This window comes from Anguilla anguilla, chromosome 8 (assembly GCF_013347855.1).
Source record: "Anguilla anguilla isolate fAngAng1 chromosome 8, fAngAng1.pri, whole genome shotgun sequence".
NCBI lineage: Eukaryota > Metazoa > Chordata > Actinopteri > Anguilliformes > Anguillidae > Anguilla > Anguilla anguilla.
This window is the reverse complement of record NC_049208.1, coordinates 26959517-26975335: the sequence shown is the minus strand read 5'-3', so window position 1 is coordinate 26975335 and position 15819 is coordinate 26959517. Positions and strand designations below refer to the sequence as shown.

The 15819-nt window shown below is 44.0% G+C and overlaps 1 protein-coding gene across 4 annotated transcripts in view; it reads right to left on the bottom strand.

Annotated features, from left to right (window-relative positions):
* Nucleotides 1–15819, bottom strand: part of kiaa1522 (KIAA1522 ortholog) — a 68096-nt gene that overhangs the window by 27475 nt on the left and 24802 nt on the right. Inside the window, exon 1 of one of the 4 annotated variants that reach the window (XM_035427851.1) lies at nucleotides 11025–11313. The exons of the other annotated variants lie outside the window; for them this stretch is intronic. Within the exon in view, the coding sequence (XP_035283742.1) occupies nucleotides 11025–11127 (103 nt within the window). The 5' untranslated portion in view covers nucleotides 11128–11313. Of the gene's footprint in view, nucleotides 1–11024; nucleotides 11314–15819 lie in introns of those variants that run through there. 4 annotated transcript variants of the gene reach the window in all.

Below are 15819 nucleotides of genomic sequence, written 5' to 3'. Positions count from 1 at the left end.
CCAAATTAGCAAGTCCAAAATAATTGTCTTTAATGAGTCACATTTTGGTTCTAGCCTTTAGTTCTTGCATTGGCTAAAGATTAAAGAAAATTCCAGAATTTCAGCTGTGGGTTTTGCTTGCTAGAAACATCGTGGACAATTATTCCTTCAGCTAATTACAGTCTCATCACCGAAGTCTTTTACTACTTCCATTTGAGCACCAGAGTCGCCCTCAGCTGACCTCTTACAGTATTATTACAACACACAGATATGAAGGAATAACAAGCTGTGGAGGGGGGGGGTGGTTATAATAAAGAATGTTTTCTGTTTAATAGGAATCATTGGCTTACTTCTGGTAGATCATAGCTAAATTCCATCCACTTTTCTCCATCATGTATATTTCTCAGCGCTTGAAGTTAGTTATTATAAGCCCAGCACCTGGAGGCACTGGAGTTCTGGATCATGGTTTTGACCAGTTCATCGTTACCCCCTGAAGCAAATTCCAGAGGTATGATACCCCCATCCCAGGAACATTCGCTCCCACACAATCCTCTCTTGTTTTAAATATTTTCAAAACACTGCTGGATGTTCCACAACTCATGTGACATCATAGGCGTGGCTGGGACTAATCTATCACAGACTATCTGACGAAGAGACAAAGCAATAGTCTTTAACCCATTCAGGGTTTGAATCCATACCCTACTAAACCAATACTCCTGCTACAGCCTTGGCAGAAAAGCAAATGAAATGTGACCTGTTGTTTTAAAACATAACTACATGGCAGCATGCAGCACAGGGCTAAGAGATATGACACCATTTTCTCCAAGTTGACCCTATTTCATCTACCCAGGTCCACCACATACTCCTAAAGGAAATCTACTCTGCTGAACCCAGACACCATCACAACACGATAAACCATCAGTTCAGGGGAGATCAGAGAGGAACAAAGACTAAACAGAAGCTTGATATGATCACATAATTCATATGTCACTGGTCTTAACACCTGGCAGGTTATTTCAACAAGATTTATCTGTAGTCTCACAGCCATTTTTTAAAAGTGGGTTGGGCTCAAAATAAATGGAGTTTGTTGGCATGACAGGTTGATTGCACAATGCTGAAGACATAAAATTCAATGGATCACACCACAAAAAAAAATCCATAGGGAACATTCAGACATGGTTTATTCTCCATGGAGTAAGCCCAATGACTGAGTAATCCAAACATTTTGGGTCTCTGAACCAGTAGGGAATATGAATGACCCAACACTGGAAACATTAGGAACAGACGGGGCAAGGATGACTTTAAAAATGGGAAAAACAAACTGTCCCTTCTTTGTGACTGTGACATTGGAGGCAGCCCATCGCTGCTCCAATCCCAACTAAGAAAAGACCGCTTGTCATCTATGTTTGAGCAGAACAATGACTTTCAGAGAGAACAGAATAGAGGATAGAGGGGTAAGGGAAACATGCTGATGATCAACACCGTAAAGGTTTCCTGGAGACACAAACAGCCCCACTGTCTCGATCTGCGATTATGAGATTAAGTCCATAAATATATTTACTTGGAATAAGTGTGGACATTTGGGGACTTGAAATGAAACTGCTGCTCTCAAAATAACAAGAGTACAGTGTGCTTACAGTTTTACACAGAGAACTTAATCACATCCTTAAGTCTGACACATCACAAGTTCCTAATTACCCAGCAGTCACACTACAATCTCCAGAAACTACCTCTAGCAGATGCACAGACCAATCTTTTCAAACTGCTTCCACTGCCCATATACAGGCTCTGAGAATGCCTATTTTTGTTGTAGTTCTAAATGTCAAGGAAATTAGCTGCATAAACACTACCAACATCTATCCATGGAGCGTTGACACAATTTTAACATAAAGATTTAATGTACAGTGTAGAATATAACAAGGAATATGTTGTGCCCCAAGGAGTCCTGTCTTGTATCCAGTTAAGGCATTACTGTAGACACTTAATAGTCCAGAATTAATTCCTGACCATACCAGGACCCTTGGATACATACAGTGTCTGAAACTGATGGAGAATACTGTACCTATGACACAAAAAAGGAAAATAAAGGAGAAAACACACAATTAAAATGTAAACACAGCCACACATAGTAAAATTCAGGGTCTGAGCACAAGGTAGCTGTCAGCATTGCATCTTATTTTGATGAAAAGATTTTAAAAAAATAGAGATTGATACATACAATCAATCAATTAGACTAAACAGGAATTAATTAAATTCACAGCCATCATTTAAAATGTTATTTAAAAAACAGACTGTAGGAACACTTCACTCAGTAACGGAAATCCTTGAGAAGAAGTGACAAAAGGTGCAAGGCCCTGACAAAGCAACCCTCTTCATATAGGACCTGAATCTGTTCCCTGCCCAGACTCATAGACAGATTAAGTTTAAAAAGCATTCTGCCCACAACAAGCCATTGCCAGATTTCTCATATCTAGCATTTTTCAGAAATTACAGTGAGTCAGTCTAATCTTAAACTGAGTCAGTCTAATCCTTTAAATACTCGTTGGTCAATTCATTGTAATTCTAGAGCACCATAACTATAGCCGGAATTTGAGGAGACCTTGAAGCACTTAGAATTTAAAAGGTTTAAAAAAAATGAGTGGGATTAGGGTACTGTACATCCCTCCCAAAACATGCATAAACAATGCATGGCTGAAGCTATGCCTGGCGTGTAAACAATCCCTTTGTAAGTGTGTTTTAATGCTGTATTTTTTGAAGTGGGGAGTATGAGTGTATGTGTGTGTCTGTGTGTGTGTGTGAGCGTGCATATGTGTGTGGTGGTGGGGGGCCTTTTTTATTTTAAACTTTACATTCAGCAAGTTGCCTGTGCAGGAGAAACAAGGGAAAAGGGGAGGGTGCTGTAAAGAGCAAAGGTCAAGGGTAGGTAAGGGTCAAGACAGCTTTGTAGTGTGAAGATGGTAAGGAGGAAATTGACTGGACAGTCAGCCTTTTGGTACGTGAAAAAACCTGACCATTGTGGCAGGGTAACAGTGTCTTAGGATTGTTACCATTAATATGTGTATAAGAAGAGGCCTTTGTACAATCTCCAGTCTCTAATGGTCTAATTCAGTTTCTGCTAATGCAGGAAATGGTCGCATTGAGGTGAATTAGCGTGACACGGGTAGTCTGCATTGCATTTTAACTCTGCCCATTGCACTTTTCCCTGGTTAGGATGGTTATAGAGATCTTTGAGAGCCTTTTAAAGTGAGCTTGGGGATCTCATTTAATTTAAATGTGCAAAAACAAGTCTAGTCTAGCAAGCTAAAGCAAGTATTTTGCAACATAAACTACCACATTGAGAACTAAGGAGAAAAGCAAATTTCTTCATCGACAAAGGACAATATCCATAGTGATGTATGGTGAACTGCGTACACAATGCTAGGTTAATATGATATTAATACAGGCTGATGCAACATATTTCTGTAAGAAAATTATGTAAAACTACAAATTCTCAACAATCTTACACAATCAGAACAAATTGTGGAGTCTGAATGTGTGAGGGAGTTGGAGTTTTGGGAGACCAACCGCGACTGAACAGGGGGGTTCTTTAAGCTATTAACCAGAGGTAAAATAGCCACAAAGTCTCAAGAGACAAGGGAAAGGAAAACAATACTCCTTAGGGAGAGTATCCCAAAGAAAAGCTCTACACAACCCACGTACTGGGTAAAAAAAGAACTAAAGCTTAAGGAGTATGAAAATAAAACAAAACTGCCGGAGCAGAAAACGGGGCAACTCAAAGAAAACAGACCTCGAACCGAGGCTGAAAAGTAAAACCCTAAAGAAAGAATACTGAGCTTAGATTGTGGCACTAACTTGTTGCCAACAATCTAAAAAAGCTAAAGACTGTTGTGCTAATTTTATAGCCACAACAATCCAATATCGCAACTCAATCCTTTACCTTTACCTTTACCTTTACCTTTACCTTTACCTTTACCTTTACCTTTACCTTTACCTTTACCTTTACCTTTACCTTTACCTTTACCTTTACCTTTACCTTTACCTTTACCTTTACCTTTACCTTTACCTTTACCTCGCTTGACAGAATACCGGCTTTCGTGCAACATAAGTGACACTGAAGCAAAGCTTATCGGCTTGCTCAGGGTTTAAATAGAACACCAACAGGTGCAAATAGTAAAAGGAAATTTGCACGTGTATAATTCAATCAACTCAATGGCCGTAATAACTGAAGAAAAGGTGCATGAAAAAACCAATGGCCGTAATAACTGAAGAAAAGGCGCAGGAAGGAAAAGAAATGGTGGCATCAGCCAAAACCATGACAGAATGTGAATGTGTGGATTTATGGAGGTTCTAATTATAATGCATATAATGCATGGAAGTTTTCCTTGGAAAGTCTCTGTGCAGCCATATACGCTAAAGACAAAGTGCTTTATAATTATGAAATAAAAATAAAAGTAGCCAAAAACGGTTCTCTTTGCAAATGAATGCTGTTGAGATAATAATCAAATTCTCCAATTAAATCAGTTAGATTCTCTCCATGGAAATTCAAGAGGGGAAGGAAGCTCTGTCATCCAAATATACAGTGTATTGTCCAACTCATCATCTTTTTTATATAGTAAAGAATGTAAGAGACTCTACCTTCCCAGAACATAAGCTGGTGAGCTGTTATGAATATACCCAGATATCCAACATTCCTGAGTACAGCGGCACATCTTTCAATATCGAAAAAATGCGGGGGTAATGTGAGCCACCTGTCCCGCACGGACAGGATTTACAGAGCAATGTGAAGGCTGACGGTTCAGTCTGCAGGTACGGAGAAAGCCTTTTTCCTCAGAACGGGATGTCCTGCTAACAAGCTGGAAAGAGGAGCGTGCGGTCTTTCAGGGAAAAATCGATCCCCTTTTTACGAAGGAGAGAGCCAGTGCTCAAGGTCAGGTGAAACGACACCACTGGATGAGCAGGCAAAACGACACAAAGCCCTTACTCAGACGTTTGCTCCCGCTGCCATTCACCTTGCTGAAAGGTCCGTCACTTCCCCCGGCATTCTGTCTCTTTACTGACCCAAGCCTGTGTCCCACGGAACATTTAAAAAGGACACAGGATTTATGAACTCGTCAGCTGTTCGCAAACATGTCAGGAAGAACAGGGAGGTTTGCCTAACAAAATAAGTGGCTTTAACTGAGCCTGTCTCTAAGAAACAAACTATAAAAGGTTGCTTGTTTTTTCGCAGTCTCCAGGAACCTGAGGTGGTCCCACCGCTTTGGCCAAAGCAGATTAAATCATCACAGGTGTCTCTGTGTTTTTTGTCACCAGCAAAGCAAGGCAACATCAAAGCAGACAAATTCCCAGGTGGGCATCTACTTGTTACCTGAAGTTCCTTTACTCTTCCTATTTGTTTGACCCAGTGGTACAAACATACTTCAAAGTTAAGGGAGAAATCTGGTTGGACACACAATATTGGTCAAACTATATTTAAAAGCAGTAGCCAGGCAGTGAGTATCCAGGGGAAGGTCTATATTTATTTTAGAGGGTTGATCCACACTAAACACAGCTAAATACATTTCCTGATGAATGGTTTACAAATGGCAATAACTCATGCAAAATGTACAAAGCACTTGGTGCTCGGATTTCTCGCAGTCACCTGAAGACTCCACAACCATGGACCCCAACTGTCCTCTTCCCCATATTCTCCATCCTTACTTGTCAAAATCATATGGTCCTCTGACTCCACCCCTCCCGCATCCTCCAATCCCTGCCCTCCATGCCCCAATGTCATTTTGTGTTCTGGCGAAAACAGAGGATTGTCTGTTGCTATCAAAGCATAGAGTCTGTCAGGCGTGGTTCTGCAGTGTGTGTGTGTGTGTGTGTGTGTGTAAGAGAGAGAGCAAGAGAGAGAAAGGGAGAGAAAATGGGAGAGAGAGAGAAAGAGGAAGAGATGGGAGAGATATGGGAGAGGGAAAATACATGATAACAGCACTCTTATGGGAACACAAACCAGTGAGATTAGGCGAACTCAAACGATCATCAATTTCATGGCCCATTACCCATCATGCTTTGATTTAATGTTGAAAAGTGCCAGGCAGTTAATATGAGTAGAGTCATGCTCATTCTTGCTGAGAGATCACATATGTTTCTCACAGCCCCAAAATCAATGTTGGCCCGATTGTACAGTAATCCCCTATCTCTCCCCCATCACCCAAAATGGTGCCTCGTCAGTGAAAGTGACACTAATGATGGAGCTGGAGTAATTAGCCGTCTGAACAAATGGCTTGCAGGCTTCCCTTTTAAAGCTCTTGGCTCTCGCTATTCCAGAACTGACACACCTGCAATATGTTTTATAGTTGCAAGACAATACTGTATACTACGTTTACTCCACTATTAGCTTTGGATACTGTGGCACCAAATGTTCCTTTGCTAGAATTCCTTAACTCCATGGCAACTTTAATAGCAACTGCAGCTTCCCAGCTGAACCAGGAAGGAATGGAGAGTGGGCAATGGGCCGTTATTAAGCCTCTGACCCAGCACTAGCATACATTCAACTGCACAGTATGGGAGAATCTTCTCTATTTCATCCAGAAACGGGTACAACACTAAGCTGCTCAATAACCTGACGCATCTGCTGCCACGTTGTGGAACATTAAATGGCCGCTGCGCTGGTACAAATTGGATGGCGCAGTCAATGAATGCCCGCCTGTTCCTGAGATAAAAGACGGAAAAAGCTATTAATCTTGCTTTTGCAGTGGCCAGCCAGACTGCCAGGATGGGACCTGTGCGAAACGGCCATTATTATACCAGTGTATGCGCTGGGTCTCACTTCAGAGGAGGGTGCCCTGAGACTGCCGCTTACTCTGAAAGGGGCAAAATACATTAGGCATGCTTTGCTGCTATAAATACATCTGCCATTCTCACTAATTAGATGGCAGTAAAAAGGTCAGGCAGAATCTTATGACAACAATGCAGCACACTGTAGTACTGCTGAGCACGTCATTACAAGGAAGTCATGCAAATACTGTTGCAACTGCATCGTAAATACCAAAAATCATTACTGCAAATCAAATCCATGTCGTTATTTTCCAAAACTAACAGGTAAGTTGAATTTATACACGGGCACAAGGCAAAGCATTACAGGAAGGGCTTTGCCCCTGTGAGCGGATTGACGTCCTGACAAAAGGGAAATAGCTCTCTGCCACAGCATCGCGAGCTAAATTTGGATATTCAATGCGTGCCCGAGATTGAATTAGAGCACGGAGCTCAGAGGCCATCGGAAAAGGGGTAGCGCGTTCCCGGATCCAGCTGCCTCTCGAACAGGCGGGATAATGAGCCCCCTCTCGCACCCATTATCCCCGCAGCTGTTTACCCGTCATAAACACAGGTCTCCTCTCCTCCCGACAATCTCCCTCCTACCGAGCGTTCGGCTTCGGATACACCGCCTTTCCCTCACCGGCACGGGGCACGAAGCAACACAGGCACCGTTTCAAAACTCAATTTCCCAGACTAACGTGATCCTCCACGATTCAACAGGAGGGAGAAGAGGAACCGGCAACACTGCTCTGTCACCACTCAGCAGCCCCTGTGGTCAGACAGCACCGTTAAGAGCTCTCATACCCTTTCCACAAGCACTCCAAGTGCACCTCCTGTTATGACTATATAGTGATCCATTACAATCCGTGGAGATGTGTACAATATGTATGTGGACATTTCTGAAAACAAGGTCCTCCCTGTACACGTGGAAACATGAGGATGGCAGCTGAATTTGGAATGTAAAACGTTTACCTAGCACTTTACTTTCCTCTTCTGATCTGAACAGTGGACTGGAAGCTGCTGAGTGCTGTACAAAATTATCTTTTTCATGAAGCTAACTATCTAAGAAGAAAAACACAAAATCCAACCCTTTGTTGTGAGTAAAAGTGGTTGTATAAACATGGGTGAGTGAACAAGGACTGAATCTGTTGAAAACTTTCAAATGCTGAACTCTGCACTGGCTAAAATCCTCCAAATGTTGTTGAAACCAAATGGTTTCTTGAAAGTGTAGCAGAATGTGTTACAGAAATGAAACAGCTAGTGTCTGTGTTAATTAAATGATCAGATTATCTGGAATTAGACTCCAGCATACACAAATGTGAAAAATTACTATGAGAAGAGACCAAGGGTGGTTTGGCATCACATATCACATGTTATGATACTATCTGACCATTCCAAGCATGCAGTGTCTGAGAGTATGGTGGTGCACTTCAATTTGTGGTGAATTGTAATACGTAATGCAAGTGCGTCACGGTAATATTCTCACCAGCCAGACTCATCGCCCACAAACCATGTTACTTATCTCCAGCCCCCCGGGGGCAGCAGTGATGAACCTGCCTTTTTCCTGCCTTGGTAAAAACAGTCTGAAGAGAACAAGCTGAGTCCTTTACCATAAATAGCGAGAGACGTGACGAGGACACCAACAACACCTTAACTTTCACACAGAGGCAATATGCAGTCATCCACACTGTGGTTATTTCACAAAGTCTAGCTCCTAACGGAGATTTATGCATGAGGTTTTTGGTCATGTACATAACAGGCACAAGCTTTAGATTACAAAATGTGTGACTATGGTTTACTCTTGTAATGTGTGTTTACTGAGGAAAAGTGTTGACGTGACCGATCCACGGCATACTGCACCAAACCGATCGCACGCAACGGTTGCTTCCAGACAAGACACAACAAGCTAGCAGTGAAAATGGCCTGAGTCTGTCCCACAAGGGACTAATTGAGGTGATACGACAGGCTCCAGGGCATGACATCACCGTCTCTGACAGACGCATTTCCTCAGCAAGCTCCACTCCACTGGCTCCAGTGAAAGCCTGTAACCCTATAACCCTATCACCTAAGACTCCCATTACCCTCCGGCCTTGGCATGGCCTCAACTTTAGCTTCTTCCTATTCTTCCTACACATACAACATGGCTGCAGATGCGTTCTCTGTGCACCTATGCTCACGCTTAACTGGAACTGAAGGATTCACTGCAGAGTACAGAGGGTGGTGGATCTTGATTAGAGGAGTCCTGAGTGTTTTCTTAATGGGAACCTGAAGGGTTAGTCAATTGTTTGTGATGGAAACTTAGCAATGAACAGGAGCAGACTCGGGGCAAGGAGCTCAGTCAAGGTAAAAGCTTGGCAGATAGAGGACAGCTCTGGGAGCAGGACTGGAGGACACGCCCCCGTTTGACACCGCCGGGGCAGGCCCTGTTGTCCCGGGTGTGCAGTCATGCGAGACGGGATGGGCTGGAACGACGGGAATTCCTTCGATTCAGGATTTCTGAATAAAACTCCGCCGTGAATGGCGGAAACTATGCACGGGGGGCGACCCCAGAAAACAAGTGCACAAATACTCAAATATTCCAACTAAACAAATGTGTAAGATTAGAAGCACCCCCAGAATGCCCCAACCACCCCCCTCCCCGCCCCTATGCCCCTGGCCTGGGCCTGCGGTTGTGGTGGACCTACGGTGGCTTTCTCTCCATTCTTGCAGTGTCTGTCACATTCAGGACACTCTGCAGATCCACACTGCTTCGCAGAATGATGTGCTGGTGGACGCAGGAGTGATACAGGAAGTCTGGCATGGCACTTCCTGTGAGGCATTAGCAAAACTTCTCACTAGTAAGTCTCACAAGATGTCAATGGGGACTGTTCAGATTGCAAAGCCCCATTCCATTGTAATGACCATGACTAAGCAACACCAGTGGTTCTTAAAAACTGCTGTTGCAGTTTACAGAGTAAGTGGCACATTTTATTTAATTTCATTTAAGATACATTTATTTAATTTTGGTTCCACCTCAGCACTCGATTGCTTAACTGAAGTTACTGATATCAGACAGGAAGTTAATCACCTGGTACAGACATGAATCAGAAACACCCTTGACAGGAACTGCCTGAGATGGGATCAGTTTATAAGCTCATGTAGCAAGCCTCCCTCTGTGATTAAAAACAAATCATTTGTTTGGGCAGATTCTTAAAACTGTTCCCTTTGGGGGGTTCCCAGTGTGGGTTCCCTTCATTCTCTTCTCGTGATTGGCCAGTGAGCTGTAAAAAGAGGGAGCTTATCTTCTGAACCTGTTTTTGATTATTCTGAATCATAACACTATAAATTTTAATAAGCCATTTTAAGAGCCCATAAGCATTAGCCCTCGTTAGCAGCCAATTCATTTTGATGTTACTTCTGACAAAACAATCAAATAAAACACATGGTTTTAAGTTAAAGCCGATGGCTGGTCTCTTTGTTGCAGAAATCATTTACTAAAACCCGATATGCTTGCTCTGACTGAACCGATTTCATTTGAACAAAAAGGGACATTTCTACAGATCATGACCCAAGCCAATAGAAAGGTCCATGGCCCACATCTGTGATATCACTGGTGATATATGGATGATCGAAAAGCCACTGTAAATCAGAGCATGCAAACTGAGCTGGCCTGGTACATGTAAGGAATGGAAATTATGCAAACTGGAGTATGACAGGCGGTGAGCAAACAGTGAAACCGCGTCCGAAACTCGCCGGTCCGCTTTCACGCGCCTCGGGGCGACAGGGCAGAGCCTGAGCGACCAGGCTAGCGTGATTTTCTCCGCCCCGGGCCAGCACCCCCGCTCCCCTCGCACAGATAAACACGGCGCCCGGAGCACACAAGCGCTGCCTCTACCTGCGCGATCAGGTAACCTGCGACCAGGGAAACACAGAGGCGTTTACTTCCCCGAACGCGCAACAGAGGTGTGTGAGGTCTCGTACCTGCGCGAACACGAGGTCCATTTCTCCCCTGCTTCGTGTAAGTGCCGGGTGGTCCTCTGTTAGCACGTTCACTCTCTCAACCCGAAGGCACATGCTTTTAGCCAACCTGCAAACGTCTGCGTATCTATGGCTGCTTTGTCCAGGCGGTCGGGCGTTTGTAACTGGTCACTCTGTCCCCCTGTACTTCGCATCCCGTCAAAGGTGAGCAGAGAAAGCGCTACATCACAGGACACTTCTCCTCCCACGATCCCAACCACCCTCCGCCCTCAGCCCAGCCTGGGTCCTACCTGCTTTGTGCTTGTCTGCCCGCCCGAAGCGCCAGGGGTTGCGGGCTTTCCCTTGGCCAGGGTGCGCCTGCCCTTTCCTCTTCCTCTGGATGGCATTGCCCATGATGCAGCTGGCCCCGGGGGCTTAGAGTCCCATGCCCCGATCGTCCCCCCCGTGCGGGGGCAGCCGGATCCACCCCGGCACCCTGAGTCAGCGCCGGCTCCCGGGCTGCAGCTGCGAGGGACGGCGGTGTCCGCTCACACTGAGAGAGACTGTGCGTGCCTGTGTGTCTGCGTGCGACTGTGTGTGTGTGTGTGGGTGTGTGTGAGTGTGTGTGAGTGAGTGAGTGTCCCTCCCTCTCACTCTCTCTCTCTGATCTCACTGCTCCCAGGCTGAGATCAGTCACGGCTCGCCCTGACCAGTAGGAATGTGAGGAAGGAGGGACTTCAGCTGCCAATAGCCCTCCTTAGACACACATAAACATGCACAGGGACACACAAGCACACGCACACACACACACACACACGCACACACACACACACAAGCGCATGCACACACACACGCACACACACACACACACACACAAGCGGATGCACACACACACACACACACAAGCACATACACACACACAAGCGCACGCACACACAGGTATATACATACATGCTCACACACATACACACACACACATGCACACACACACATGCACACGCAAACACACACACAGATGTACACACAAGCACACACACACACTTCAATACTGCCTATATACATTTACCTTTGGGCATTTAGTTGCCATTCTCGTCCACAGTGGCTTAAATAAATTATCTCCTATTCTCTCTGAGCTGTGAGGTTTAGCAAGGGACTCGTCCAATCAGAATTCTGTTTTTTCTGCCTTTGTTTGAAAGAACGGGCCTTGAGCATTCTGCCTTTCACTTCTCACTGATTTATGTTTTTATTTTTATTTGGATTCCCACCCCAACAGAGCGCCTGGAAAACACAATCAACAAGCACTGTATTTGCATGGTCAAAGCAGACTAAGGGGAAAGCAGACTTTACAGAAGCAGAGTTTCTGCTGAAATTTACCCAGGAGCACCTGCTACTCATCAAAGTATCCATGAACTTCAAAAAAGCCAAAAAGTGATTCCAGATATATGCAGACACCACTGAACAAAATGCAACCTGTTGGCAAGAGTTTGCCCAGAAATGAACCGCAACTTATTTTTTCTATTGTTTTAGAACAAAACAAGTTGCAATCGGAAAGCATATTTTGTTTTTGGAGCAAACCACTGCAAAATTACATATTCAGTCTTAGATGATTGATGATTTCTGTTGACAAATTATGGACCGGAATCCCATTCCAGGCCCATGGAAACAAAGATGGGTCATTTCTCTTTGGCCCAACATGAATGGCTCGAGCAGTTTACAGCTTTCCTATGGAAACTCTGCTATTGTTGCTTCAAAGGAGGTTTGGCAGGAGAGCAGTAATATAGTAAAGCAGCCCAGTCCACAGAGCTGGCATGACACATGCTAACCCGGTTTCCCAGAAGAGGCGCGGTTCATCTCACGGTCAGGTCTGTCTTCTAGTTCCCCTCGCAGAGAGGCGCGGTCACCAACAGGCGAGTCAGAGACACTGGAGAGCAGGAAGGGCATTAGGCCCACTGGAGGGGAGCAGCATGTCACAATGTGGGGGCAATGGCAGCTGACCTTGCTTGCCGGAGCCACAGCGGTCTCAATAAATTCCAGCAAACGAAAACACAGGATTTCTGAGCATTTGAATTCTCTTCCTCAAAACCTGTTCCTCAAAATGAAATTAAAAGCACTAACTGGCCTCTATCCACTGAGAACCAAAGAGGTTTGAAGGATACTGAATGGAACATTTTTGGCCAATAAAAACAAAACACACATCAGGTCTAAAGATAAACCCATAGGCATAAAATGCCTTTGGCTGAATACTTTGACCGGGACCAACAGAACATTTCAACTGCAAAAAAAATGCAAGTAAAAAAAAGGTGTACTTCTCTAATCACTTTTTTTTGAGCAAATGAATAGATGCTCAGGACAGAGGTCTTTTATTCCAGTCTCCAGCACCACCAGTATCAGAGTCTGCTGGGCTGTGCCACTCCCTATTGGAAGAAAACAACAACTGCAAGTCATCTCCTTGCCACTCCCCCCGGTGCATCACCAATAGGATACGTGCTTGCTCCGGGAAACCTGGCACTGCTCCGATGAGTCAGGGAATGGGTCTGATCAGATCAGCTACAGAATTCCAGCATCTCTGCTGATTGGCTGTCAATGGCGAGCCGTCGGATCGGGTGAACAAGTGGAGGGGGGTAATCACACGAACACGCCATTTTGATTTGCATCTGCATTTTCCAGACGTGAAATGTGATATCGCTGACCAGAACTCCCTGACTGCAGTCTATAATAAGAATACCCGTGAGTAATCATTACATACATTACATTACATTTAGTTGGCAGATGCTTTTATCCAAAGCGACGTACAATAAGTGCATATCGAAGATCATTGGAACAACTACAAAACACAGGTCCGATAAGGTACAATACTCATTATGTAACTCATTATTCATAGCCATGAACACATTTAGTCCAGTTCACACAGTAATCCCCAATGAAAAATGAAGTTTCTATAAATCAATGCTGATGTGCCAGAATCATTAGTCTGGAACTTGACAGATACCTGCTGTGCATAGGTAACATAAGAGAATTACACGGCATCGAGAGAGAAGCTTTGCTCTGAATAATACTCTCGGCACTCCATCCTGCTCATCCACATTCAAAGCTCTGCTCAGGAAACACTGCCAAGCAAAAACGAATCAATGACTCACACTTGCTGGATTTCCTTATCCTTTTTTGTGACTATTCTGGTGTTTAGTCATAATAAATACTTGTGATTTACAAAAACAATTAGATAGAGCTGGAAAAATTAATCATTCAAACATAACTCATTGTTTTCTACAGGGTTCTCTCTCTCTCTCTCTCTCTCTCTCTTTCTTCTATGTTTTCAGTGATGGCTACACAACAACAACAGACAATAGCGAAGTCCCTCCCCTTTCCCTTTGATAAGGTGGTGAAATATTAATAGTGTTCAGATTATTGGAAAGCAATGGTACAGGAGTCAGTCAGGGGCCTTCATTCAGTATTCAAGTCATATGTGGGATGCCAGACTGCTGCTCCCACCCCCCTACACATAAAACCGCTATTCTGTTTTTTTACTGGACTGTCATCCTATACTAACCATGCTGTACCAATCTAATGTCGCCATGGAAATGTTTATATAGGAAAGGGGTTACAGCTCCCCCTCTCGTTAAATTCCGGCAACACATTTGAAAGACATCCAATCAGTGTAAACTGAAAACCAGAAAAATAAACAATAGCTAAATTCCTCCAGGCTTCAAGGCTTTTAAACTGGCAACAGGAATAAAAAATAATTATTAAAATGGTCCAAGTAAAATTAGAGGCAATCTACTTAAAGACTCTACAAACTCAGTTTAAATGAAGCAACAACATGCATTAAAGAAAATAAGTTGGCCAAGCATCATAAAGGCTCAAACTCACAGGCCCCATAGCTTGTCAACTAAATTTTGAGTCTAGATCAGCTAAATGGCCCGTTCTCATCATTGCACATGCGAAAGCACACTGGGTACTATGGTAAATTCTAATTGTGAGGAGATAATAATATTTGAAGGTGTATGCAAACACTACACAGGCCTTGCATTTTATATCCAGGAGGGTCAGTGTAATAACCTAATTTGCTAATTCATATCAATCAGTATAAAGCCAATACAATTCACACTCTGTCAATACAGTAATACATGAACGCAACTTTCCCTACTGTATGCCCTGCTTCTCAACTATTACGTGTGTGTGCGTGTGTGTGTGTTGGGGAGGAGGGTGGGTGTAGTCAGTTTCCAAAATTTTTCCTGTTCATTGGACTCTAGTCCCAGAACTTCCCCATGACCCATATGGACTGAGATGGCTGGGTTTGTTACCTGAGAGCACCTACTTGCTTGGGGAACATAAACAGTGTATAAAGCCTGCCTCTCGCTTAAACTCTTACCCAGACCTTGCCCCTCAGCTCTCTGGAGCTCTGGGAATGTGGTTGTCAGGACGATCAGCAGCAAGACCGTCCCCCCATGGGGAAACAGATTAAGCTTCCTGCTAGTGTCAGATGCAAGGTGGGGAGCCTTGACAGGGCCCCATGACTGCACCTTTTCCAGCCCGTTGCCGCGGTGAATCTCAGGCGACCAAATTACCCTGACGACTGGGCTGTCGATCCCCCACAGTGGAAAAAGTCCAATTAAAGTGTCTGGGCTAGTTAATGCAAAGGTTAGAAATATCAGTAATGTTCATAAGACAATACGTGATGCATGTACAATGTAAACCATGTATGCTATGCACTGTATGTCACACAGCAACATGAAAGAAAACTATAACATTTATAGTCTCTTGGGTCCCAAAGCAGTACTCAAGTAGAACTTGGTTTTACATTCAATGACATTCCATTACATTACATTACATACAGCCAGAGCAACTTATAATGTAAGTCTATGTTTGACTTGACAACCATAGTAACCAAGCATACTTGCTGCTATTGTGCGCTATTTTAGCCACACAAACGCTTGAGAGGAGTGAAGATGCTACCAGCATGAACAGAAACAGAGCCCCAATGAGAAAAAATATTTCCTGTGTTTTTATAGATCCTGATGCAGTTCTGCTAATCATTACCCTCTAGTGGTCAGAACAAGCCAGTGCTGTAGAGGGGGATACACAGTATCCCCCCCTCCCCTTACAGTA